The sequence below is a fragment of the Cinclus cinclus genome, chromosome 6 (assembly GCF_963662255.1).
Source record: "Cinclus cinclus chromosome 6, bCinCin1.1, whole genome shotgun sequence".
Classification (NCBI taxonomy): Eukaryota; Metazoa; Chordata; class Aves; order Passeriformes; family Cinclidae; genus Cinclus; species Cinclus cinclus.
The window spans coordinates 25,342,172-25,368,475 of NC_085051.1; the positions used below are offsets into that span (position 1 = coordinate 25,342,172).

General features: G+C 37.6%; 1 protein-coding gene across 3 annotated transcripts in view; it reads right to left on the minus strand.

Moving 5' to 3' along the window:
- The window catches only part of INO80 (INO80 complex ATPase subunit), a 63,785-nt gene that overhangs the window by 31,919 nt on the left and 5,562 nt on the right, over positions 1 to 26,304 (minus strand). For all 3 annotated transcript variants that reach the window (XM_062495871.1, XM_062495874.1, XM_062495872.1), the window contains exons 2-24: positions 24,234 to 24,419; positions 22,820 to 22,986; positions 22,656 to 22,723; positions 20,950 to 21,111; positions 19,045 to 19,165; positions 17,628 to 17,842; positions 16,556 to 16,609; positions 14,885 to 15,088; positions 13,443 to 13,638; positions 13,182 to 13,249; positions 12,662 to 12,871; positions 12,006 to 12,086; positions 10,812 to 10,907; positions 8,159 to 8,218; positions 7,437 to 7,579; positions 6,271 to 6,355; positions 5,660 to 5,777; positions 5,191 to 5,276; positions 4,185 to 4,352; positions 3,596 to 3,729; positions 2,860 to 2,927; positions 1,666 to 1,759; positions 368 to 545 (exon numbers count right to left, since the gene is read on the minus strand). In XM_062495871.1, the coding sequence (XP_062351855.1) occupies positions 368 to 545; positions 1,666 to 1,759; positions 2,860 to 2,927; positions 3,596 to 3,729; positions 4,185 to 4,352; positions 5,191 to 5,276; positions 5,660 to 5,777; positions 6,271 to 6,355; positions 7,437 to 7,579; positions 8,159 to 8,218; positions 10,812 to 10,907; positions 12,006 to 12,086; positions 12,662 to 12,871; positions 13,182 to 13,249; positions 13,443 to 13,638; positions 14,885 to 15,088; positions 16,556 to 16,609; positions 17,628 to 17,842; positions 19,045 to 19,165; positions 20,950 to 21,111; positions 22,656 to 22,723; positions 22,820 to 22,986; positions 24,234 to 24,376 (2,919 nt within the window). In that variant the 5' untranslated portion in view covers positions 24,377 to 24,419. The remainder of the gene's footprint in view (positions 1 to 367; positions 546 to 1,665; positions 1,760 to 2,859; positions 2,928 to 3,595; positions 3,730 to 4,184; positions 4,353 to 5,190; positions 5,277 to 5,659; positions 5,778 to 6,270; positions 6,356 to 7,436; positions 7,580 to 8,158; positions 8,219 to 10,811; positions 10,908 to 12,005; positions 12,087 to 12,661; positions 12,872 to 13,181; positions 13,250 to 13,442; positions 13,639 to 14,884; positions 15,089 to 16,555; positions 16,610 to 17,627; positions 17,843 to 19,044; positions 19,166 to 20,949; positions 21,112 to 22,655; positions 22,724 to 22,819; positions 22,987 to 24,233; positions 24,420 to 26,304) is intronic.

Below are 26,304 nucleotides of genomic sequence, written 5' to 3' on the forward strand. Positions count from 1 at the left end.
GCATTTTGCACATGAAAAATTACAAAACCCTTAAACTTACATATAGTCTATACCTGACAAATCATGAGTATAGTTCTGTTGCTCCTGTATCTACTTTTGGTGCTCCAGTATTGTTCTGAAACCTTCTAAATCAGCTGATTTATTCATTATAGCAAGTTTTGAAATGTAACGCCACATGGCAAGGAGATAGGGGTTAAACTATTTTTCTGTTCAGCACTCTAAAGTCGCTTAACTGTATCTAAAGAAGCAGATAGTATCATCCCATTTCCAAGTTTGTTTCCCTTATTTTATAAGGACAGAATGGTTTTCCCCATTTCTCACTCATGAGGATTTTCTACTGTCTCCAGATCACTGACATATTGCTTACCTGCAGCAAAGTGCAGCTGTGCAAGTTAGGGAAAGACAGAGGGAAATTTACATCAAGCAAGAAATCCCTGTTCCTCAGAAAACATGACCCCTGCTCTTTGTCCTCTTCAGCCTCCATCCAGGAACGCATGTGATGGAGCCTGTATGATGCTTTCAGAGACAGGAAAAGAGCTAACCATCTGAAACAAAACACAGGAGATGCATTTATTTGCTGCTTTGTGAAAGAAAGGCTTGAATATATTTACAGCATAACTGACAGAAATGGGTTTTTTTTCAGAATATCAGGCTTACAGGGTCCTGCCTTAAAGAAAATTATTTCTGCTAGACATCTTCGAATTATTCTTATTTCGATTTTTTTCTAAGGTGGTTTAACTAGATCTAAGTGAATAAATCAGGATATACTTTGAAGCACTTAATCAAAAATGGTCAAGCCCCAGTTAGCCACTACTGTTTAAAATTGCACTGACTTCTCCGTAACTTACTCTCTATATAAATTATTCATAACAACCTGTGTAATGAATACAGAATTTATCATAAATACCACTGAGACAGATCAAGATAAATCTGAATTACATTCAGCACTGAAGTGCAGTCAAGAAACAGTAATTCAAAATAACCAGAACAAAAAAAATAGTATTACATTTACAAAGCCCTAAAACAGAACATCTCTATTTTAATAAAGACTTACTTTTAGTCTAAAATTTCTTACAATCACTATTAACTTCACTCAGAGTCCCTTAGAGAGTGCACTATAACTTAAAAGATCACCTCTTCTTTCAAGATAATACAGTTGATGCTATAAATCCACAGTGCTAAGCCTACATCTCAGAAATCTATTCCATATTAAAAAAAAGACATGTCGAAAGTAGGCAAGAAGGCTCAGGGCTGAAGAACAACTACCACAGCACAAGCTTATTCCACGTGTGCTTAAAACATATGCTCAAGTGCAACTGGTAAGAATTGCACTGAACTGGCCTTCCAAAGTCTGGATTTTGCACCTGACAACACAGCGTGACCCAAAGCAAACTTTCCTTTTGCCCTTTGATCATCCTGTGCGTTTACAATGTCAACTCTTTGTAACATGGGGCTTCTTGTGACGGGGGCAAAAAAACTACATTGCATAATGGTGCAATTCCTCCTATATCTGGAGAAGCACTCCAGAAGTTGTTCTAGTATTTGATAATGATAGAGAAACTACAGTATTAGGAGGCATAGAAAATGCAGGTTTAGAGAGGAATGACTGACATCATCTGTACTTTTCCTGCAATTACTGGAAGAGAAAAAAAAAGGTGGCCTCACCTGGCTAAATGTCCCTGATTCATAAGGTTTGCCATTTCTGCTGGAGAGACATCAATAAACCGGAGAAAAGAAAAACAGCTTTCTTCATTGATGCCTAGGTCACAGAAACACTGAAGTTAGGCCAACACATTTCACACACACTCGTAGCTGAAAACTAAATTTACTTCATCAATTCAGGATACACATTCTATGACAAATGACAAATCTAAGTGAGTAAACAGAAGATCCTAATTTTCCCTAGATATTTTAGAAATACTGAAAATTCAATTTGCCTGACTGCACATGCCAGTTCATTTTTCAGTGTGGGCAAGAAAAGGGCACTTACCAAAAGAGAAACAGATTCTAGGCCCAAGGGCAGCCAGTAAAGACATTTGTTTCACTTATTAAGAATCAATAGGCAGTGTGCATATTTGCAAATTTGAACAATTATCTTCCAGACAGCTGACCAGAATATGCATACCTCAGCATGCCTGTCTCACATTCCTCTCACCCAGGAATGTCAAATGGGTTAGAAGGAGATGCAGGTATTGGAAGGGAAAAGCCTTGCAGGCTCACCCAAGTGCATTGCATAGCCCCAAGACCAGCTGAAGAGGTCCATGCTAACAGATTTCAACATAGTAATGCAGCCAGTATCTCTCTTGCTTTAGACTTCTGAAGATTTTCCCATCCCAGCAGCTGAGTAATCTAATTAGCTCTTGCAGGAAAAATACTCAACCGCCTATAATAAACTGTATCTGTCAATACCAGCAGATTTTCTGGGATTTTAACTCTTTGATAGATTCTGGGTCACTTGCAACTCATCTAGTTTCTAGCTGAAAGTAGGTTTGCAATTTAAGATACAATACAGAATGTACTGAAACGAATCCAAGATTTCTTAGAATTGAATCTGTGAAAAATTCACATTAGACTAAAAAGGTAGCACTAATCTCTTGAAGGAAGTTAAAACAAGACAGACTGAACTAAGATAGTGCACTAGGATTAAGCAGTAGCTAAATGACAAGTTATGCACAGATTCTTCCAGCTGCTTTCCATCCTTTCCTCTCTGAGCAAATTAAATGTATGTACAAACACTAACGAAATTCTAGTAAACTCTGATGACATTATCTCAGAGAACTAATTAATCTGGCCTCTCAGCCCTTCCCCCTGAAGAAAACTTACTAAAATCCAATTTGCTTCCCAAGACTGTAAACCTACCCTTCCTGTGGAAGAGAGACTGCTGGATGTGGTCTGGTGCAAATGGCGAAAGCAAAACCCGTAACCACCTGAAAATGAAAGGAACAAAATGAAGCATCACTAAGGTGTTAACACATAACATGTTCAATCACACAATCAGCAGAAGCTACAGAGTAGCCGTTCACTTCTTCACTGTATTTTAGTGCTCTGAATATCTGGACTTGCAGGGCAGTAGAAGGCAAGTGCCATCAGTCTACAAGCACTGCTGCTAATTTGAAACTGAAACATATCATTGGCTGTGGAGCTGCATTGTATGTTCTAGAAAAGCTGATCCTGTGTTCATATATGTCTCTCTCGTCTCTTCCCTTAGCACTTCTCATAACTGAATGCAGACAAAATTAATCAAGAATTGCCATGGTTGGAGAAAATAGCAAACTGCATTCCAGCAGACTCTCCTCATCCAAGGTGAGCATTAAAAGCTGTCAAGGCACTAGCAGATGCTCACGTTATGCCATGTTGCAACAGACAAATACTGATAGCTGCCTGGAATGTGCAAACTCACTGAAGGGAAATCACATGGGTTTTGTTTTAAGAATCTTGAAGTTTGATTCTACTACACATCATCAGCAACAACTCTAAATTTCTTTTCCTGACTTTGTTACTCAATCAAAGGGACACTGTGTGATTAGGACTTGCAAAAATAAAATAATTATGAGTAGTAATACTAAATATGCTAAACAGGATAGAATAGACTTACCTGTCCCGTGAGTGGTTAAAGACCCTGATCTGTCCATGACGGTAGATGAACTTGGAAATCTGGTATGGCTTTAGGGAGATGTGAAATGGAGACCAAGTTTCTTGTCGCTCAAATAGCTCTGGGTGATTGCACACCTGTAAGAGAGAGAGAGCATGTCAAAAGCTGGGAGGAATGAACTTAGTCCAATGCAGCATCTACGTCCCAAATCAACCATGACCAATGATCACTAAAACTTCAGTGTTGCTTAATATTGCATGGTTATTTTAGTGCATCTGCTCAAATTTGAATACAGCATCATACCTTTTGCTCTTCACATAATAGCTATTACCTCTTCTTCCCATGTGAATGGCTTCCTTCAACCAAACTAACCTTTGTAACCTAACCAGTTAGCAGATGCATGCATCATATGGCTAAAGCTCTTCTTCACCCAACATCATGCTATACTGCATCTGAAACACAACTGAACTGCATGTAAACTTGCTTACCTAAGCCAGATTTTTTTTTTAATGTTGTGTTTTCTAGAAGACATATTTTAGTTCTGTGCTAATGAATGATCATACTTCCCAAAAATTATTTTAAATAGCCTTACCTTCCTAAACTGCATGACTAGATTCATGAGACTACTAGTGGTGGTCTGTGCTTGCTGAGTAGTGCCCATTGACGACTGCAGGAGGTCATCAATAGAGATTTTGTTTTTCAGAGCTTGGTACAAGAGCTTCTGTCGACTTGTCTGCTGGCAGTACATAAGAATTTCAATCTGCAAAATGATAATGAAGATTTAGTCATTTCTATCTCTAAAATGAAGGATTATGACATCAGTGCATACAAAGCTGAAACACACGTTGAGGAAAACATAACTTTCTCAGATAATACATTTACACACAGTTGCATTCAGATCTGCATTTCAGGATCTAACCTGTAAAGGACTTAGCTGATAGGTGTTTTGGAAGGCTCACGTAAGGATGTAGGTGACAGACCTTTAAAATTACATGAACATAACTAAGTAAACAGACATTCTTAAGAAGCTGACATCACACCTCCAGCTGAGTTTAAAATCTGACTTCAATTCTACCATCCTACACTTCCCCACTCAGAGTGACAATAAGGAGTGTCAGGAGCCCACAACAGTGATGGGTGCACTGCACAACAACAGTGTCTGTGGGAAATCCACAGACTAAGAAATTAGCAAGCACATCAGAACAAACCAGATGTCTCTCAGCCAATGGTGCCAAAACCCAGGGACTGTTCACCACAAGATCATCTAGTATTGCTCATCACCCAGTCGCTACTGCATCAATCTCCTTCACTGCCATTAGGGATACTTCTGCCAACTTAATCAGGACTAAAGATATTTCATTTAAACTGGTAACAAAATGCTTTCCCTGGAAAAGAAGTCTGTTAATTAGAGGTTCTTTGGTTACATTCACATCTAATGACATTGCTGGGATGTGGTGCAAGAAAGTGAAGCTCCAAGAGAAGTCTACAGTCAAACTTCAGGTATACAAACTGACAAACAAGTTTGCAAAAATCAGATCCAGAACAGAGCTATGACAATACAGCTATAATACTCACTCCAGATAAATACTTTTTCTCACCTTATCTGACAGCTCATTTTCCACATCTTTCTTGATTCTTCTCAACATGAAAGGCTTTAGGATCATGTGCAAGCGGGATAGCTGGTCTGAAATAAAGGGAAGGGGAAAGAAAGAACAATTACTTCAAGGAAGAAAATTATATGGCACTTTACCACAAATGAAGTCCCTTATTGCTCAGCCATTTCACCCCATCTGAGTTCTTACAGAATAGAGTTGATACTTCTCTGTTGATTTTTCTTTGTCTAAACGAGTGCTGTGCCACACTGTTTTTTCTATTCATTACACATGCTATATTAGTCAGAAACAGAAACTTCAACGTAAACTATCGACAACAATCCAGTAATGTTCCAACCCCATTATGAATCTTCTGCTTTAGATGTTGTATTTTATTGAAAGGTTAGCCATTATTAGTTCAAAAAGGCAACAAATTCTTAATACAAAAATGACAGCAGTTACACACTGCACTCACTCTCATCAATGGCAGATTTGTTCTCTGCATGGCTCTCTATGTCCTTAGAAAACCACTCATTGAACTCTTCATGGGAATCAAAGAGTGTTGGCATGATAAAATGCAGCAGGGCCCACAGCTAAAAGGAGAGGAGAAAACACTAGATTAGCAAGTCATCCTACCGTGGACAAAAATTGAGGATCCCAAAAATCTTGTAGCTCTTTATAAGCAAAATCACTTTACTAGTGATTGTGAGATGTGGCAAAATTAAACAAAACCTCAGCTGCATTTTCTTCCTGCATCCCCCCAAAATGCCACAGATAACAACTTAAAAAAAACAACATTAGAAAGCAGTGAGAAACACAGAATAATTACTTCAGCCAACAAAAGGAAAATTCACTAGAATTAGATTTCATCCTGTAATCTATTACTTCAAATATCTTTAGTTTTACTTTTATTTGAATGTGCGGCAAGTTTTCCCTCCCAGAGCTCATTGATGTTTGTTTTCCAGTGGTTTCCCACAAGCATGATCTCACAATCACACAAATACAACAGGTTTCTCAACTGTTCACATATATTTAGTATGTATTCTTGTTATAAAGAAAATTCCACTCTTGTGAGCTCCCAAATACCTCAGCCATCGTGTTCTGGATTGGGGTCCCAGTTAACAACAACCTGTTTCGACACTGGAACTGTAGTAGGATCTTCCAACGAACACTGGTGAATAAAAGCAAGAAAAATAATTTCTAGAGAAAACTGTGGAATGATATGAAACATTAAGGTACTTCAAGGCCAATTGCTTCCATTGAGTTTTCCAAATGATCTTTGGAAGTCACTGGACAAAACTATTACAGCTGTTCCCCTGTCTTTCAAAAGACAGCTACAGAGAAAAGTAGATTTTTTCCAATTTAAAAAAAAAATAAAAGAACATAATTTATTTTATTTTTCTAAGTATCTTTTTTACTCATTTTTAAAACAAATTCTTACTAACAAAATCTCATTATCATAATAATTAACTTTCCAAAAGAAACAGGTACTTTGAATCAGAATGTCATGTATTTTTCAGACTTTACAAGAGGAAGTGTATAGACTACTGTGGCAGGAGTGCCAAGCTATACATTAAAATCCTCTCAGAGGCGTGGTCTCCCAAGAATGCTGAAGAGACAAACTTCGGTCAGAATGAGGCTGCATCTAAAGCAGTCCTCAGCTTACTGAGCACAGTGGCAACTTGGATAAAGGTTATGGGAAAGCAATTACAGAAGTAAAGACGGACAAATCCATTACTTGAAAACAAACAGAAAACTTTTTGGCATAGAGTCTCATGACACAGATTGGGCTTTACTGCAGCCAACAGTACTCATGGGGTTCTGACCTTCATTCATGTCTGGAAATGCCACTGAGAAAGGAATCAAAATAATGCACTTAATGGTGCCAATATAAGCAATATAAGCTAAAGACTACAGGCCATTCACCAGGCAGAATTCTGTGAGCAGTCAAGAGGGAAAGTGAACATGATTTCACACTGTTTTGTTTAACTGTCCTGTGCTCCATAAAAGTTACTGCTCCTGAGTTACCTCTTCATTACATATTATATATCTGGAAAATCAAAATGCAAGAAGTCTAATGGATTAATTCAATGTCAGAGATATATATAGATACTTAACCAGATTAGATACTTAAGGGGTCTTATGTGTGTCAATTTTAAAGTTCTATCAATTTACATTCTCTTGATACTTTCTTGATATTCCTCCAAGAGGCTGATCCTCAGAAAAGATTTTGTTTCCAGTTAATTTATTACCTGGAGCTACTCTTGAGTGCTTGTGCTTCATCCAGCACCATATACTGCCACTTCACTCGCTGGAAATACTTCACATCCTGCACTACCAGCTGGTAACTGGTAATTACCACGTGGAAAGGAGCATCCTGAGTATACAATGTCTTCTATAACCGCAAAAGAAGAAACAAATGTCCACATACTGTAAATACATTGTCAAGAATTCACTGCAATTTCAAACTTCTGCTTTACAATCTTCTCATTACTATTGCATTTTCCCCAGCTGAACTTTAATTATATCACAGTTACTCAACTAGTGGACCTGGACTTGCACCTTGAACAATTTCACACATTTCTTAACATGCAAGACAAGACCTGGGTACTGAACCCTACAAAACGCTATTGTTAAATAAGGAACAATCTTGACAGAACTGCGGGGATTCTGGACTGGGACATTCTGAGTTAGGTTACTCAAACAGAGTAAACAGGCCTTGATACTGAAACTTCCTGCTTTATTTACAGAGCTCCAGTTCTTGATCTAAACTCCACACTGCATTGAATTGCCCTGTTTGGCAATGCTCTTCAGCACAAGAGAAGTCTTCCACCTCATTATCTTAATGAGAATGCTACTACAGGAATGAAGAAACTCTGCGTCCACACATTAGTTCAGTTTGGGGACGTGTAGAACAGTTTCTGGTTTACTCTGCACAAAGAAAAATCAAAGCACACATTTATGCTGGTATTACCTGACTCCAGAACTTTCTGATCACCTTTCTATCATGGGGATTTCCCCAATAAGGTAGCACCTGAAACAGAAAAAAAAAAATAGACATTACTTTCAAATAATGACACTAACTCTGGAATTTTATAGTCTACAAAATGACATACCTCTTTCTCCAGAACAACTAAAAGGGAAATTATCTTTTTTACCACCAAATAAAATCAGAAAGCATTTAAAAATATTTTGAAAAAGAGCATTGCAGGAAAAGGTATATCAAGCAACTTGACCTGATCAAGCTATGCTGAGAATCTAAAAATGCCCATTAGCATTTAGCACAAGCCATCGAGTCAGGATTTTCTAAAAATTAAAAATGATACTTTGCTTATGGCAGAAAGAGGTCTGCACTCAACTGCTATATAAATCTAGAGGACTAGAGGGCTTGTTGCCTATTTACCAACCCCCATGGTCCTGTTGGTTTTCTATTCAGAACTGACCCCAAAAACCTGAGATGAAGTTAAAATGTCTGGCCTGGATATATTTAATACAAAACTTTAAAAGCAAGCACTACTGCCAGAGAAATCGGTTAAACTATCTACAGTTCAAAATTGCACAGCTCGTTACTCAGAGCTTTGCAGAGCACTGACTCCTGTCACTGGTTAATGACGTTGTACTGCCATCTCCTGCCTAGTGGAAGGACTTACAGTCAGCTAAGACTGGGAGGTCTGGGAGGGAGGAAGAATGCTGCTTTCTGACGTGGTGAAAAGTCTTACAACTTCAATTGGCAGGTTCAAAAAGCTTTTACTTGAATACTCTTCCTACTGCTCTGAAATGAGGATGATGTAAAACAACCAGACTAATCGAAAAGTGATTTGTCTTTTAGTTTACCTATTCTGCCATGGACATAAATTCACTGTGATTTACTACAAGCAGAACTGACTGCACACATCTGTATGATTAGAGGCAGAAACAAAACTCGTTGAAAAAGACTGATTGAAGTTGTAAACATGTGACAGTATGTTTAGAAAACTTTTTTAAAAAATATGTTTTGTTCCATGGATGAGGTGAACATCAGCATGCAGTAAGATCAGCCATGCCAAAGAACAGCTATACAATGACAAACAGTTTGGAGTTTAAGTCAAAAAAGAGAAAACTAGCTTTGCACAAGCATCCTGACTGCATTTTTCAAACATATGCTGTATTTCATTCCTGAGAAGGAGAAAGCATCAACAGTTGCTTGCCTATTCTACATAATGAATTGATCAAATAAAATGAGAGAAGCAGAAGTTTTCTAATCAAGAGCCCCTATTATTTTGGGCTATGAAAAGACACAAATGGATTATTTTTAGGTTGTGTTGCTTTTTTTCCTTTTGAGTACCTTCTCAATAACACAAGTGTTTGTATTTCTTCATTAGTTGCTTTAAAGGCTTGGTAATGCAAATTTATTCCAAAATGCAAGTCACTTGAATAATCCAGTACTGAACTATGATCTAGAAGAATTGAAATATTCTCTCTTCTCCTCATACAGATACCTCAAACTATACAACACCACAACCAACATACAGTCTCATCAGGGATCTCCAAAGCAAGCTATTTGATAAAAGCTAAGTCCTTTAATTCTGCCCTGCCCCAGACCAAAAAGATCAAGTATCACTTATAGCAATATATTCAAAGCTTTTTCCCCTGCACTTTTTAAAGTAGCCAAGACAGTCAAACAATTAGCCTGATGTCACTGGTACACTGGTTACTCATAACTAGGTGTCTTCTACTGTTTTCTGTAAAAAGGAAAACCTCATGTTTCAAAAAAAAAAAAAAAAAACAACAATCAAGACTTCTTCATATCAAAGGTTACTATATTAGCAATTCAAATACTTAAACTATTATCTGTTCCTCTTTGCAGATGTAACTGCAAGCTTCTGACACTATCCTGAATTCTGAAATTACACACTGTTTTAGTACACATTTCTTTTCAAATTTTCCTTTGTAACACTCCAATGTTTTCCACTAGGGAACAAAGAAGCAGCTTGTTTTTCAGTAACTTATAGTTCCTTGCTTTCTGATTTACTATTTCCATTTACTATGTTTTCACATTCACAATATATCTGAAAAACTCCATTTGTTTTATTCCAATCTTTTTGTTCTCATCTGTGCTTCACTTCTCTCTTTTTTCTTGATTATTAACTGTATGTCCATGATTCATCTATTTTTCTGTAATAACTACATTTTGCTTCCCTCTTATCTGTTCAGCGTTTGTTCACATACAATCTTTATCTGACTCAAATTCACATGAATGACTGAAAACACAGCTCTAACCCTAAAGACATTACATAAAACTTGGTATATAATTCTTGGTTCTGCTGCCAGGCCCACACATTAAAATTAGACATCCATTTGCTGACCTAATATGGTTCCTTACTGAGAAGATGTCTTTAAGTAAATGCAAAATGAAAGCCATGTGATTAAAGAAAGAATATTTTTAAGCCCTAGATAACTAAACACTCTAGGAAAAAAACAGGACGATGGAAAAAATACCAGAAACAGGCTCACTACAGAGTTTTACATTCCAAGGTCAGTAAGCATCCCATATGCGATACAGAACTCAGGAGAACAGAATTGTTTACTCTGTTTCTGTTTACTTTTTCTGTTTCTGAGAAAAGAAGTTCCTTAGATATGTTTATTACCTTAAATTTAGGTACGAATCTGGCAAACTCCTGGTGCCAGTTGTTCAGAGTAGAGGCAGGTGAAATTATTAAAAAAGGTCCCCAGATGTTCTCTCTCTGGAAAACACATAGAAAAAAATAAAAAAAAAATAATTGAAGGCAAGTGATATAGAGATGGTTTGATAAGGCTTTACATCCACTGAATGACAGTGGCTGCATGAGAGAGAACTGCATGCAACGTAGCAAAACTCTCAGAGCACAGCAGGGTGATATAAAATCGAACAGAGCAGATCTAACATTTAACCAAGACTTATTTCCTAACAGCAAACTTGTTCCCAGAACAAACTCCTTTGTTTCTGAGAGTTGCCACCTTCATATTACTAAGAGCCTCTGTCATTTTGATAAGGAAAAAAACTTCAGGTGGCATTGAAATACTTTGCTCTGCCACATCACAAATTACAGTACTCTCTGTTAAATAACTGAGTTGATCCATTAATATATTAGCAGTTACAAGCTGGCCCTCGTAAGGGAGAGGCAGAAGAATAAAGCTCTGTGTAACCTTCCAAAAACCTCAAGGTGCAGTGTCACAGGAAGACAAGCTTGTTATTCCTTTCATACGCATACCTTTACAGTATTTTGGCCAGTAACATAAAGAAATGCACACAACTGTCACTTGATCACTAGTGCAGCTAATTTCACATCTAGTATCACTTCACTGATATCTCCTATTTAGGGCGACTGGATTGCGATCAAGACCTTTATTTTTTAAAATTAATTTATCTATTTCTGCATTAAAAAGTAAGCTCCTGCTGCATATTATGTTTGTTTGCCTGCCCTTACACAGAGGAATCACTGTGCTTCCTAAAACACCCCGGTGGAATATGGAAATTAATGCTAATTGCCACGAAGCTCAGAATTTGAGCACTTTGATCTGTAAAACTCAGTGAACTCAAGCATACAATTTGTTATCTCCTGAGGCTTTTACATTCAGTGCAAGTGAAAAGATATTACTCTGTGAATAAATGGAAACTCTATATAAATAAAACCAGACATGTATACATATTTATAACTATGTCAATGGCTCCACTTGAAAACAACGTATAAAATACCTTTTAAAACATTTAAGCTTTATAATCTAAAGTTCATTTCCAACATGTAAAAAGTATGCATCTTTTATCAAGCATACTACCCAGGAACAAGCTACAATCTACCTACCTCAGCCAGATGTGCAAGGAGAGCAATACTTTGTACTGTTTTACCCAGACCCATTTCATCTGCCAGGATTCCATTGATGCCCTGCAAAAGATCCATAAATGAACACCTTTGTTTTACTACTTTTTACTCTACAAAGAACTGACAGAACAGTTGCTACTGAGTTGAGTGAGAACAGCCCTACTATAACAACTCTGAAGCTTTATCATCTCTTACATCTTCTCCTGAGAGGTAATTGATCTCAACTGTATTTGACTGATCTCTCTGATTTTTCCCCTAAACGTCTCTGCACTTCATGATCCCATTGTGACCTGGGCACACTCACAAGGACAAGACTGCCTGCAGTTTATCAGCTGTCCCAAGACTGAAACAGTATGCAAGTCCAAGTGGGAAGTCTCCTCCACATATGATTTAAGTGAAAAACAGCTGTATAAATCACACAAAGAATACTGAACTCAGTGCCCCATTCAAAGTGTTACGTCCTAAATAATCAAGAACAGACCACTGGTGCGTGGCCTACCTAATATTTTTCTTTCTTCCAAATACATTAAAGATCAACTATACACAGTCTTTTTTAAAAACAGTATGTTCTTTTGTCCAACTTTAATGACTCAAATAATCCCAGAAGTTATAAAAATTTGCAAGATGTACTAATATACCTGCTCATATAGGTTGGCCAGCCAATTCATGCCTTTCAGTTGATAAGCTTTCAGTTTTCCATTGAAAATGGTAGGCTGTGGAATATCTTCTCCTGCTCGGATAGATGGATTTGCTAAACTGTAGCTCTCTCCAAACCCAGTACCAGACTTGTTAGCAGCCCGTAAAGCAGCTGCCCGGCTCTCCTTTGCATCTTCATCAAATGATCTGGTCTGAACAGGAAGAGCAAGGTTATGCATACAACAGTGAATACATTAACTTATCAAGGAACTGCAGTGTAAAAGGCTTTACAATTCACATTAAAACACAAAACTCGCCAGAAACAAAGAGAAAATGAGCCTGTTCCTATAGCCCAAATCTTTATGCTCTGGTTTTCAGCACAAAATGTGTCAATGGAATTAAATTCAAATCTGGCCCCCAGATTAACCTATTTGACTTTGCTGCTATGAAAGATCCTGGTACTGTGGCTTCTGCCAATTATTTTGCTTGCTCTCTTACTTCATGGATCTGAAAAATACATACTCGGGCTTGATGAATCTGGTAAGCATCCTCAGCATTCTTCAGAGCTTGGGCCTTGTAATAGTTGCTATCTGAAAATACAACATCCATATTAGAGCTCTGCAGCAGTAACCACCCAAACAGACAGATAAATTCCAATAATTGCAGCACTCCCTCTTGCAGAGAAGGATGTTGTGCTTGAACTTGTTAAGTTTGCATGATAACCCACAGGGTACAGTAAATTTCAAAAGAGTGCAAGGAAAGGACTGTAGATTAATCACTTACCATAATCTTCTTGGGTGATGTTGACCACTACTCCTCCACCAATATCAATCTGCCTTTGGGTAGAACTGTCTTCCAGTTTACGCAGGATTTCCTCCTGTATCCCATCATGTCCAATATCTCGTTTACGACTCATAAAATGGGCATATAATTCAGTCTGTGTGATCAGGAAGTTAAGTTTTCGCTGCTGTCTCTTAGCCTAAAAGAAGAAAAGGGAAAAACAAAGAAGGAGAAAAAGAGACAGGAGAAGAGTCCAATGTTAAAAATATAATTAAACAAAAAGAAGTTATCTAATAATGTATCAACAACTAATCTACCTAGATTATGTTAAGCACACCAGTTTGCTAAGTGCTGCATTATTAGTTGCATATAAGAACACTGCCCAATTCCATAAATATCTATATTAAAATACAAAATTTTAGTAAATGGAACCTTTTTTGAATTCAGTAATCATGACAAAAAACACCATAATCTAATAAAAGAAAGTTTAAAAGTTTTGTTTACATTGAAAAATTACAATATTAAGAAAACATAGCATGACCTTAGTGGTCTACAGGAAAGGAACTCAGCAGTTAAGAAATGCTCTCACAGCAACCTCACTCCCACATTCTGAATTATGGTAGCACACAAGGAATACATCATTAGGTCATACAGCTGCGATATTATCATTACTCAGCATTCAGCAAGATCTTGCAGAAGCTCTGTTCACCCTTAGATTCTGGCAAAAAATGCCGATTGACCTAAGTCAGCAGAAAACCTCACAATATCCTTATGAATTCACAAGAAAGAGAGCAACACAAACAACACAAGCATAATTTAAGCATAAATCTAAATATAAGGCATTCTAAAGATTCAACCTTTCCTCATATAAGGTATACAACCTAAAGTAACAACCACAGATTCACTAGAGAGCTCTTACAAGGAAACTTTCTTACATTCAATCCCTTTTACTCTGTAATGGAGTTCAGCAAGTTGCTAGTTGGCCAACAGAAAAACAAGCAGAGAAAAATTCTGTGCCCCATACATAATTTACAGTATCAGCTTACAGCAGGGGAAAAAAAGGACAGGGAAAAAAATTCAATGTAAATGAAAGTGTCTTCCCTTCTGGACCCAGAAAGATCTACACACCATCACAAAACACTGGCCCTTACCAATACTGAGCTGTGTATGTCTGTGAGACATGCACTGCTTCTCTAATTTCTTCCTCAATTTCACTCAATTATAAAGAATTCATGCAGTTTGAAGGGTTTTTTTTAATCACGTCTTGCTAACATTAGAATAATTATGGAAACAAAAATAAGGTATCAGAAGAAATATGTGGAATAGCACTGAAACGTAACAAATAACTAAATTTCATGGCTTGGACTTAGAAACTCAAATCTTCCAGTCACGTCTGTGTCTTCTCAGCAGATTAAATACCAGCAATCTTTGATTTTGCTATATACCTCTCTCATCTCCTCATCCAGCTTGCGTTGCTCCAGAGCCTCCTTCTCAGCTCGTTTCCGATGCTCTTTTTCCACCTTTTCATACTTTTTCCAATAGAGAAGCATCTCCTTGGTGAGACGACGCGCTCGTGGTAGAGTTTCCTTACAGTTTTTCTGGGCTTGGATAGCAGCTCTACGTACCTCCCTCATGCACTGGTGGGCAAGCTAAAGGGAGATAAGATTTAGGAACAGGGGTAAAATGGGCAGATTGTAAAGAAAGCCAGCAATAAACAATATCAGATTTAACTATAACCAAGTCTGATATTTCAAAAGAGAAAAAACTGTGATACTTTACTCAGCAGCAATGTTTCTGAAATGACGTGAGAGAATGCAATCTTCCAAAAAAATTCTGAGACAGTGGAGAAGACAAAATCTGAAGACAGTTTCAGCATAGAATAATACTTAAAAGACTGATCTGACAGGCAGGTCCTTAAAAGACCTACCTCAGAAGAACAAAATTCAAGGCTTGCCTACAGTTCTGACTCACCTATTTCTTGACATTCTTCTGGGGTTATTTTCTCCCTTTTCAATAAGAATATACTTAAGAATACTGCAATAGCAGTATTAGTAGAAAACAATTCTGTTCACATTAATACACAGAAAAGTAAGGAAACATTCTACAGTTTTGCTACTATTTCAGGAAGAAGCATAAGACAATGTATTTTTTGGTTCTAGTATAAACAAATTGATGTCATTGTCATAGCAATCAAAATTGCTGGACTTTTTGTGTATGACTGGTTTTTCTTCTTCAACTACAATTTGCATATCAACAATTCTAATATACAGATTTCAAATTATAAAATAAAATAAGGCATAATAAAGTGGAACTTTAAAACCTGTAAATCCTACTGCCAAGTTTCTTAAACATACACAAGAAAGTCCCATTTTCTGCATCCCTTACATGGAAAATGCTCCCTTTCTCGATAATGTATACACAGAAGAGGAAATTTCCTACATCACCTTGTCTCTAACAATTTTCAGTCATCTACCTGATTACCTTTTTAATCATTAGCCATATAAATGAATCAGACATTTGAGCATAACCCTTGAAAAGTGCTCAGAAAGCTGTAACCCAGTGTTTTTAAATGAAGTTCTCTAGGCAGAAACAATGCCGACTCTCAGAGAAGACTGATGAGAAGATGGATCACTTCTGCAATCACTTAAGATGAAAACTGCTCTATTTTTAATCTCAGGTCCTCTACATATTTATCTAAATTAAAGCACTTAATATTCCAAGAGACCCTTTGATTTCAACCAACATACTTAAAACCAGCACGATTTAAGTACTGGACAGATGGGCAACTCAAAATTCAAAGTGTACCAAACCCACTAATGTACAGTATCAAAGATGAGTAAACTTACAGTGTACAAACTGAATCTTTCAAAAGCCAGAAAGATCTCATGAAAGGAACTCATGTTGCTTGTTTCATCTGTTGCTTATGAAACAAGACAAAATGACAACTAAAAAATGAAAAGCCTTCTAATAAATCACAATTACTCATATACAGTGCTTTCTCCTACACTGCCCTGCTAGTATTGTCAGAATTGTAAGAAACAGAAGAAACATAAAGAGATTACAGTTTGCTTATTATATCCAGTACAAGGAACAGTATGAAATTAAACACGACCTACCTTTTTGCTGTTGGTTAGGAAGAGGTTACGGGCAGAAGCTTTCTGTTTGTATGCCTGTAAAAGAACACAACCTGTAAATTAGTTAAAAGGTAATGGATTCACAGTACTCTAAAAAAAACACTGTCTGGTCTTCAGCAGGTACATGCACCAACTTCTGTCATGCACACTACTGTACAATTGAGAATAGGTACTGCAAATATTCCTCATTTCGACTGAAACAGTTTTTCATCCCTAAATTACTGAAGGCATACGTAAATACATTCCAAATCCTGAAGGAAGCATGCAAAACACCTCCTTTTTCACAACTGCTTCTTTAATTACTTCTGTTGCAAAGCAGAGTTCTCCTATTCCATTTTTATCACTGAGGAAAACAGTATTATCCATTGTTTCCCAAAGATGCTTAGAGTTTATATAGATCCATGTTCTTCACACATTCAAAATGAATCTTTTGAAAAAATATGGTCTCTCTCACTGCACATATCCTGTGTTTAGTTTTTAAGTTCATAAAGCATGATACAGTCATGACTTGTTCTAACTCCCTAGAATTCAAAGTCTGTTAATTGTGAACTTCAAAAAGTAGGTTCTAAACTCCACTCTGACCACCTCAGAAAACTATCAACAGTGAACCCAGCCTTCTGTTTCAAATGTCCCTGAAGCTTGTCCTGTAAATGACACAAACACTTTTCCCTAGTCTGTTTCTGAGGTAAGGTTTGAAAAACAGGTGCTGTGACTGAAACACCCTTTTTCTGAACTTTACTGTAAATCTAGATAGTGATTTGCTCTATACTGCCATCCTGTAGATCAGTGTTGAGCTGTTAGAGATTAGTGCACTTTTCCTTGCTGAGGGTTGAATAGCCATGGGAAAGCACTGCATGATCCATTTAGGTACCACCAGTGATATTTCAACTACACTTTGCTTATGGATTACAGAATTCCAGTTAAGTCATTAATGACCACCAAAAAAATCAGATCTTACTTTACTTTGTTTTACAGGTGTCAAGTCCTCACTAAGTTAATCTTCTATTTCATCTTCTTGTATCATCAATGCCCTACTGCCATTAGCCAAGCTCACCTTTGGCAACTCCTTCTTGACAATGCTAAGCCACACTTTCCGCCGACGTGCATTAAGTTGCTCAATAGACAAATGCTTTTTCTTGGACCCAGGTGGTGGTGTATCGTGGGAAAACTTGGCAAAAACTTTGGTCTGGTGATGGTGGCGTCGTGGTGATTCCTCTGAAGAAAGTTCTTCATCCCGTCTCCTCTTTTTCTTTACTTTTTTCAACTTGCCTGCATAGCAATAACAATCATAAAAAAACACTTCTATTTTTGGGGCACATTTAAACAGGCACCTTTCCTGAGTATATTCTCCTAGTCAATTTAAATGTGGAAGTAACAAAAAAGCCAAATCCATGTTTGGCAATTCTGCTACGATGAATTTATACTATTAGGTATTTCTTCACTACTTTATAATGGAAAGATTTTCCTGTTTAATAGAGGGGTGTAATTCCACTCAGGGAAACACGCCTTGAGAGTTAAAATGTCTAGGACTTGGTGCAATTTTTCTTGCTTTGTGGCAAAATTCTACTTGAAGATAGGTAAAGATAAGACATTCAAAGGTGACATGATCATTTGGTACAATAAGTCTCAAAGCAAACTTCTCAACAATGAGAAGATTGCATTGAAAGAGACTGGCATGTTGTCATGTCATACCAGCTTTCAGAGGAAACAAATACTGTTATCAGATATTAAAAATGTTCACTAAGAGTAAGCAAAATTATGGATGCTGCAAGATTAGTGGAGAAAAAAACACCACAGCTACAGGAACTTGTAAAAAGAAAGGAAGACAGCCTGAAATAACCCCTTTAAAACACAGCTCAAACTTAAGTGCTTACACTAAGAGAGTTCACCTTACACTGACAGTTCACAGCCTTCTCTGCTTCTTTACAGATTTATAACTACTGCCAGCCCAAACAAAAAAGGGCAAATGTGCATCTCAGAAACTCCAGCTGTTATGTCAGAGTTATAACTCTATTCTAACTGACATCAAACATCAACTCCGAGTTCCCTCTATTTTCCAGAAAATACTCTCACTCCCTGTAACTTCCTTGTCATTAAAACTACATATTCAGGAGTTACTGCAGCAGCTACTGGGTAAATTCTTACACTTCTCAAGGATCAATCATATTTTCAAAATACTCTTGAGTAAATGACCATGATATGAAACGTTTATGGATTCCAAACCACTAAATAAGATCCACAAAGAAAATCTTAAGCCATGAACTCTCCAGTCACACACCTTTTTCCCACCCTAACTTTCTAGAACCAGACAATAAAACACAATGTTTTCTGAAGACATTTTTCTTTGTCAGAACTTGGCATCCCCCTGCAAGACCCACAAGTTTTGAACAATTATGTTTAATGAAAGGAAACACCATAGGAAAGAAGTTAAACCACATCAGCCATTTAAAACCTAAGTTTAGTGACTTTACCTTTTATTTTTTTCTCTTCTTTAAACTTCTTTTTCTTGGGCCCTAGCAGGTGGCGCTGCTGCTCGTAGTAGGGGTCGTAGGTAGAGAGCAGCCCTGCACTGTAGTACTGGTACTGCTGCAACTGAAGGGTGAAAGTGAGCAGGTAACACAGACAGGCCCTAAACAAGCTCAGATCCTGAACATAAAGAAGACATCAGGAAGCATGCACTTCTCCATATTTTGCATTTGTTATCAACTATCAGAGAGTGTCTAAAGTGAAACCACTGCTCCCAGGGGTGGCCTCAAAGTTTTGCACTGGGAACCAAGCCCACCTGGTTAAGAGGGAAGAGCAGGCAGTGGAGGATGCACTTTCAAAACATACTGCTCTGTCTTTTTCATAAGGTGCTGCCCAGCAAGACATCATATTACATGAAGAGGTCCAATTATTGTTTTGCTTGCATTCCCAAATTACATACATGTTCTCCTTTCTCATCCAAAGGATGTAAAAGGACAGGTTTAAAGAAAAGGCACTTAAAAGATTTCCACAAGGAAAAACAACTTGAACACTCAGATTGTCAAGTGAAAATACAGCTGCCTCAGCATTTTCCCCCTAAATGATGAAAAATGCCAGTATATTCCCAGCATTATTCAAATGAAGTACTGAAGAACTCCACACAGGTTACACATAAACAGGCAAATTAAAGGCAATACCACTCAGAAATTAACTATTTAAAACCTAAGCATACTTTCAAGTTAATAGGAGATTTTGAAAAGTGAGACCATGAGTATAAACAAACTTTTCTGATATATGTTCCCATCCCCCCATAACTGCGTACTGCTGAGCTGACAATACACCTGCTGGTTAGTTTCACTGGATACTATTTCTTATTAGTCTGGAAATAAGTATTTGTGTAAAATCTAACAAAATTATGACCTGGATAAAAATGTGGTGTATGAATATTTGTATAGCTATGCAATATTTCAAGAAGCTAACACAATACTGGTTCAGAACTTCACAATTAAACAAAGGAAAGAAGTAGAGAGAAGCTAAGACCTGTGTGGGAAAATATTTCTTCACTCTTCTGGAGAAATTAGAAAAGAATGTAAAACAGGAAGGCAAATTTTAACTTCGGACACATTCTCAGATAACAGAATAGGATAACCACCTTCATCTAAAACTTTCTGCTGCAATTTAAATCAGCAGTGAACATTTCTGCAAAAGCCCTTATAATTTGAAGAAATATATTATTAGAATCAAAGAAGCCATAGAATTTGTTAAGCCGTAGAATTTAGCTTGACATTAAGAAAAACAGAAAAATGCAGCAGACTATCTTCTTCTAAGGGAAAGAAAGAGAATACTGAAAGAAAATCTAAAACAAACAAAAAAAGGGTAAAAAAATGTAAAAATAGTCAAGTAAAACCTCAAATCATGACAGAAAATGACAAAGTAGTAAACTAAGAACTCCCTTTCAAGATTGTAAACATCACATTACTCTTCATCACTTCAATGATGATATAAATATATAAATTGAATAGCAGCTACTACCTGTATTAGAATTTAAGACGCATAATCTCCATTTTCATATACACTGTATATATATAATCTAAATCTTGTGTTGTGACACCCATTATTTGCTCTATTTGCGCTCTCCCAGCAACTGGGAGAGAGCACTATGAGAGCTATATGAATATGTGCCAGTACTAGTTACTTACATTACTGACAGATTCACAGCATCTTTCATTCTATATGTAGGTAATTGATTAAATAAGCCTTGTCTAAAAGTGATGTTAGACAGTTACTGTCTACCAGTGTATTTTCCAGTCCAAAAAATTATAAATTTCGATAAAAACATTAAGAGTAGTTAAAATAATGCTGTTAAAGGAAAGAATAAAAATCAAGGAGATGTAATAATTTTGACTTTTTACCTCTTTGTCTTTGCTATATTTACTTTGATGCAATTTCTTATACTTGTGTAATCGCAGCATATCATGAAGTTCGTCCCTTGAAAGAGAAAATTCTTCTTCCTCCTCTCCATCCTCATCACTTGGTGAATCTGTGTCACTGGAATCATCACTCAGAAGGATACTCTAACAAGAATAAATGGAACTAATTTAACAATCCCAAATCCCTGTGCTGAATTACTTATGAAAAGCACTCTTCAGCCTTTACCTAATAAAGGGTGTGGGCCTGGCCCAACAATGATACTTAGCACCTACAAAGTGTCCATCTAAAATGCCTCATAGAAAATCAGTTTTCTGAGGCATGTACCTGTGCAGCAGTGAACTCAATACACATACTCTGATTTGGAGGAAAGGTGTTTTCTGTTAGTTTGTGGTAGGTAAATAATTTTAGTCCACTTAATCTCTTTGTGATCTCAGAAAAGCAGCAGTGAGAATAGCCAGGATAACAGCAGGGGTATTTTGCAATGTGCAGTTTGCAGGTGCTTCCCTACCCCGTCTGTAGTTTGTCCTGGTATTCCACCACTTCTACCTGCATCAGTTTCCGCAAGTTTGGCTCTTGTTCGAACTCTTGGCAGCATGTTTTTGCTAACTTGAGATGGCTACAGTACAGTGAAAATGCAAAGGCAGCATAAAGCCACCATTCTGCTCTCTTCTGCCATCATCACTGAGACCTTGTACTGAGTTCAACTTACAAACAACTTTTCAGTTGAGTCCCAAATCTCGGTTTAATAAATTTTATAGTAGATCAGTTTAATTTGGACAGTGTACTAAAATTCACATTCTGAATGTTAACTAACTGCCAAGTCCACCACTAAACCACATTCCCATGTGCCACATCCACATGCCTTTTTGACACCTCCAGGGAGGGTGATTCCAACACTTCCCTGGGCAGCCTGTTATAATGCCTGACCATCCTTCCCAGTGAAGAAAATTTTATTAATAAACAACCTAAACCTCCCCTGGCACAACTTCAGGCCATTTCTCTTGCCCTATTGCCTGTTAGTTGGGAGAAAAGACTCATCCTCACCTCACTACAATTTCTCTTCAGGGAGCTGTAGAGAGCAGTGAAGTCCCCCACAAACCTCCTTTTCTCCAGGCTTAATACCCCCAGCTCCCTCAGCTGCTCCTAAGACTTGTGCTCCAGAGCCTTCCCCAGCTCCACTGCCCTTCTCTGGACATGCTCCAGCACCTCAATGTCTTTCTCATAGTGAAAGGCCCAAACTGGACACAGCACTCAAGGTGTGGCCTCACCACTGCTGAGTACAGGGAGACAAGCACTGCCCTGCTCCTGCTGGCCACGCTATTGCTGATACAGGCCAAGATGCCATTGGCCTTCTTGGCCACCTGGAAATACACGCTGGCTCATGTTCAGCTGCTGTCAGCCAGCACCCCAGGTCCTTTTCTGCTGGGCAGCTTTCCAGCCACTCTTCCCCCAGGGCTTCATGGGGTTGTTGTGACCAAAGTGCAGGACCTGATACTTTGCCTTATTGAAGCTCATGCAATTGGCCTTGGCCCTTGATCCAACCTGTCCAGATCCTTATACAGAGCCTTCCTGCCCTCCAGCAGATCAACATTGCCACCCAAGCTTTCTGCAAGTGACTGAGAACAGCTAGGTGGGTAACTCTACTCACAGATCCCATAACAGCTGCATTTCTTTCCAATATTCTTACCTTCAGCCACTTTCTGCTTTTCTTCAGTTTGGAAAAATTATACAAGCTCCCCTTTTCAGATTTTGGTTCTGTTTAGAGAAAAAATAAAAAATAAAGTTCTTAAGAAATAATGCTTTTCCAGACTAACCCAAAGAAAGCAGAGATTCAACCCAGTACATGCCTACCTGGCTGGAGTACTCCATTCAGGGAATGTGTGTTCAGCATCCCAGAATTCCCTGCCCCAGAAGTCTCTCCAAGCAACGAGTCTGAAGGCTCTTCCTTAACTTGCATCAGGGGATCCCCAGACTGAGGCAGCAAAGAATTGTCATCCAATCCATCTTCACTTTCATCACTGCAAGAAGATCCATAGTACAGTGACAACAACAGGAAAACATTCAAAAGAGAAGATGCCCAACCAGCTTTCTTACATATGGGCATTTGTCTAAAGGTTTGAGAATTGAGACAGCTTCAGATGTAATTCTACACATTAGAAATAATGCTGTCAGTAACTTCCCATTAACCCATTAGCAACAGTTAATCATGAGATGAGCCTGAGTATGCTGTCAACCTCAGCTCCAGTCTTTAACTAGGCATCTAGTGTTAGAAGCATGAACTATGCAAGTCAATCTGAAGCACAATATTGTCACACTTATTGGGACATGTGAGAAATGTAGATATACCTTTTCTAATCTTGTTGTGGGTTTTATTACATGCTTGTAAATATATCTGTTATGTGTTTCAGTTACCAGTTCTGTAACTCTACAATTCCAAAACACTGATGAAATTAAATATGTAATTGTTTTGGGACAGAAACACACACTTATGCCTCATTGCTACAATTTCCACAAATTCTGCATCTAACAATAGTCTTTCCATTTTCTTTATGATTAAAGGCTGTAAGTATCCCTGAAAATCTACTTAGGACTTCCTCACCCTACTTTCTGCAGACAAAGAACGTTTTGGCCACTTAGCTACAAAAAAGAGCTTTAAAATATTGTACTAATTCATACATGAGCTGGTAACACACTGTATTCTCACTGTGAACTGAGAGAAGCACAGTCCAAAATCTTTTATACAATCATAGAATATCCCAAGTTGGAAGGGAGTTACAAAAATCTTTAAGTCCAACTCCTGGCTCTGCACAGGAGAGTCCCCAAAAATCACACCATGTGCCTGAGAGTGTTGTCCAAATGTTTCTTGAATTCAGTCAGGCTGGTGCTGTGACCACTTCCCTGAGGAGCCTGTTCCAGTGCCCAACCATCCTGTGGATAGAGAACCTTTCCCTAATATCCCACCTAAATCTCCCCTAACAAAACTTCATGCCATTCCCTCAGGTCCTGTCAGTGGTCACCAGAGAGAAAAAATCAGAAAGGCTTTGTTTCAGAACTCAAAGCTAATGCTAGATTTATTATTAAATGTAATAGTATTTTTTAGATTTCTCTAGGCTGAACAATCCAAGCAACCTCTCCTCCCCTGAAGCAGAAGAGTTTCTAATGAACAGGTAACTGATAAATTCTTAATATGGTGTTGGCTAGGAACAATATAATAAAAATGCCTTTCCTTGGCACTCCCATGGGAAAGCAGAAAAGCTTTTGGTACCTGGATATACTCCTGTTAAAGATGGCAGACGTCTGTCGTAAGAACTGATCCAGTTGAAGAGCTTTTTCCAGGTATTGCAGATAGAGGGGTTTTGCCAGCTCTGAGCAGCTGCCATCCTCCCTGGCACCCAGCTCTGAGGCCATAGAACAAACTTCTCCTCATGCACAGGTGCCTCTGAACACACAGCTGTAGAAGGAAACAACGGCCATCAGCACCACAACTCCTCTGAAAGGAGCAAAGCTGGGGAGCAGACAGATCTACCAAGGCAATTCTAGGCAAAAGCTTAGGTTGCAGTTAATACAGATAGTAAACAGAAACTGCCATGCAACTTTCCACCATAGTACTACCACAGCCAAAAACTAGATTCTTAGTCTTCTGGTTTATGATTTTGTGACTGTTGTTTGATAGGAACAAGCACTGTTTTAACCTAGTATGATATGATAATCCAAGTGGTGATATAGAAATTCAAAGTATTATGAAGACAGTCCTCAAGCATGTAAAGTAAGCTTTCATTGTTATTAAATATAACAGGTTTAACCCCGAAAAGAGGGTATGTATAATATATATAATAACTGACTCCAAAAAGGAAGAACTACTTAAAATATTGTTCCTCTGTTTTTTTACCATTCAGTTCACAGCCATAGCCTATTGATTACTTGTAATATTTCTCCTTTACCTTAAAGCAATGCTATTCTTTCAGTATTGAAAATATAGCTGTTACCTGCTGGCAAACAAGCTACAAATACTTGAACAAAAACCCTTTCATTCTAAAGTGCAACTGTTATTAAAAAATAACACACAAAAAGCAATTTGCAATATATTTTTTAATACTTACAAATATAGAACGTATTCTAGCATTATGTTTCTCAACTAGTAAAAACTGTCCACCTCATTTTATTCTTTTGCTCTGCATTTAAGAGTCCTAATAAAGCTAAATGCACCCTCCTGCAATATTTGCATAATACACACTCTAGAAACAAAGGTATCAAAACACTTTATTTCTATCAACTGTAGTTTTCTCCTCCTTCAACTACAAAGGACTTCATAACAGCTGTTACAACAGTAGCTCTGTCATGTCAAATTTTACTTTTCTTTGACTATAAAAGATGCTATCATTGTTACAATAATAGTGTGAAAGGTACATGATTTCCAAAGTCAGAGCTGTTACTGCGTAAATGAAAGTGCTGTCAAGATCTTAAATACTTACAAACAAATCAATAAATATCTCAAGCTTTTACTTCTGGTGAAGGACAAAAAAATCACAGAATGGTTTAGGTTGGAAAGGCCCTTAGAGAACATCTAGTTCCAACCCCTGCCATAGACAGGGACACCTCTCACTAGAACAAGTTGCTCAAATTAAAACCAGACAGACATAGATTAATTGTTCTTCTGAAGGATTCTTCAGGTTTCTATGGCTTCTTAAAAATACTATAAAACCTGAAGGAAACTTCACATTTATTGATTGAATGACATTTTATATTTGTTTAATTATTAAATCAGTGACTAAATTGTTTCATGCTTATATAAGTGAACATACAGATTGAGCATCCAATCTTCAAGTTGTTCTCTCTTCACATATACAGACCCAAAACCCAGCATCTAACCTTCTTTAAACTTTTTATCCTCCAAAATTACAGAACAGATTCAGAACTCCAAAGTTACAATAAACTATGATAAGTGATTCTCATCTTAAGACTAACGGCTGTGCTTGAACAAGAGCAAATTGTATTATTTCTTATTTAATACTGGGTCTTGAGTTAACATCCTCACCCACAGAGAATAACCAATAACACACCAGAATTTGTTAGAGAAGGTAACAGCTCTGTGATAAAATCATTTTTAGACTGAAGCTTTCTACATATTAGGTCTTTGCATACCTGACAGCAATTGAATGACTGACCTCTGTCATCAAATACTCATGTCCAGCAGAACTTGGCATCACCTGAAAGCTTTCCCTATGATAAGGCTATTAAGATGTACATTTTCCAAGGAACTTTCATCTGTGTCATAGTGCTTAACAGGCATTTGAAACCAAATCAACCAAACAAAAAAACTAAAATCAAGAACTGTC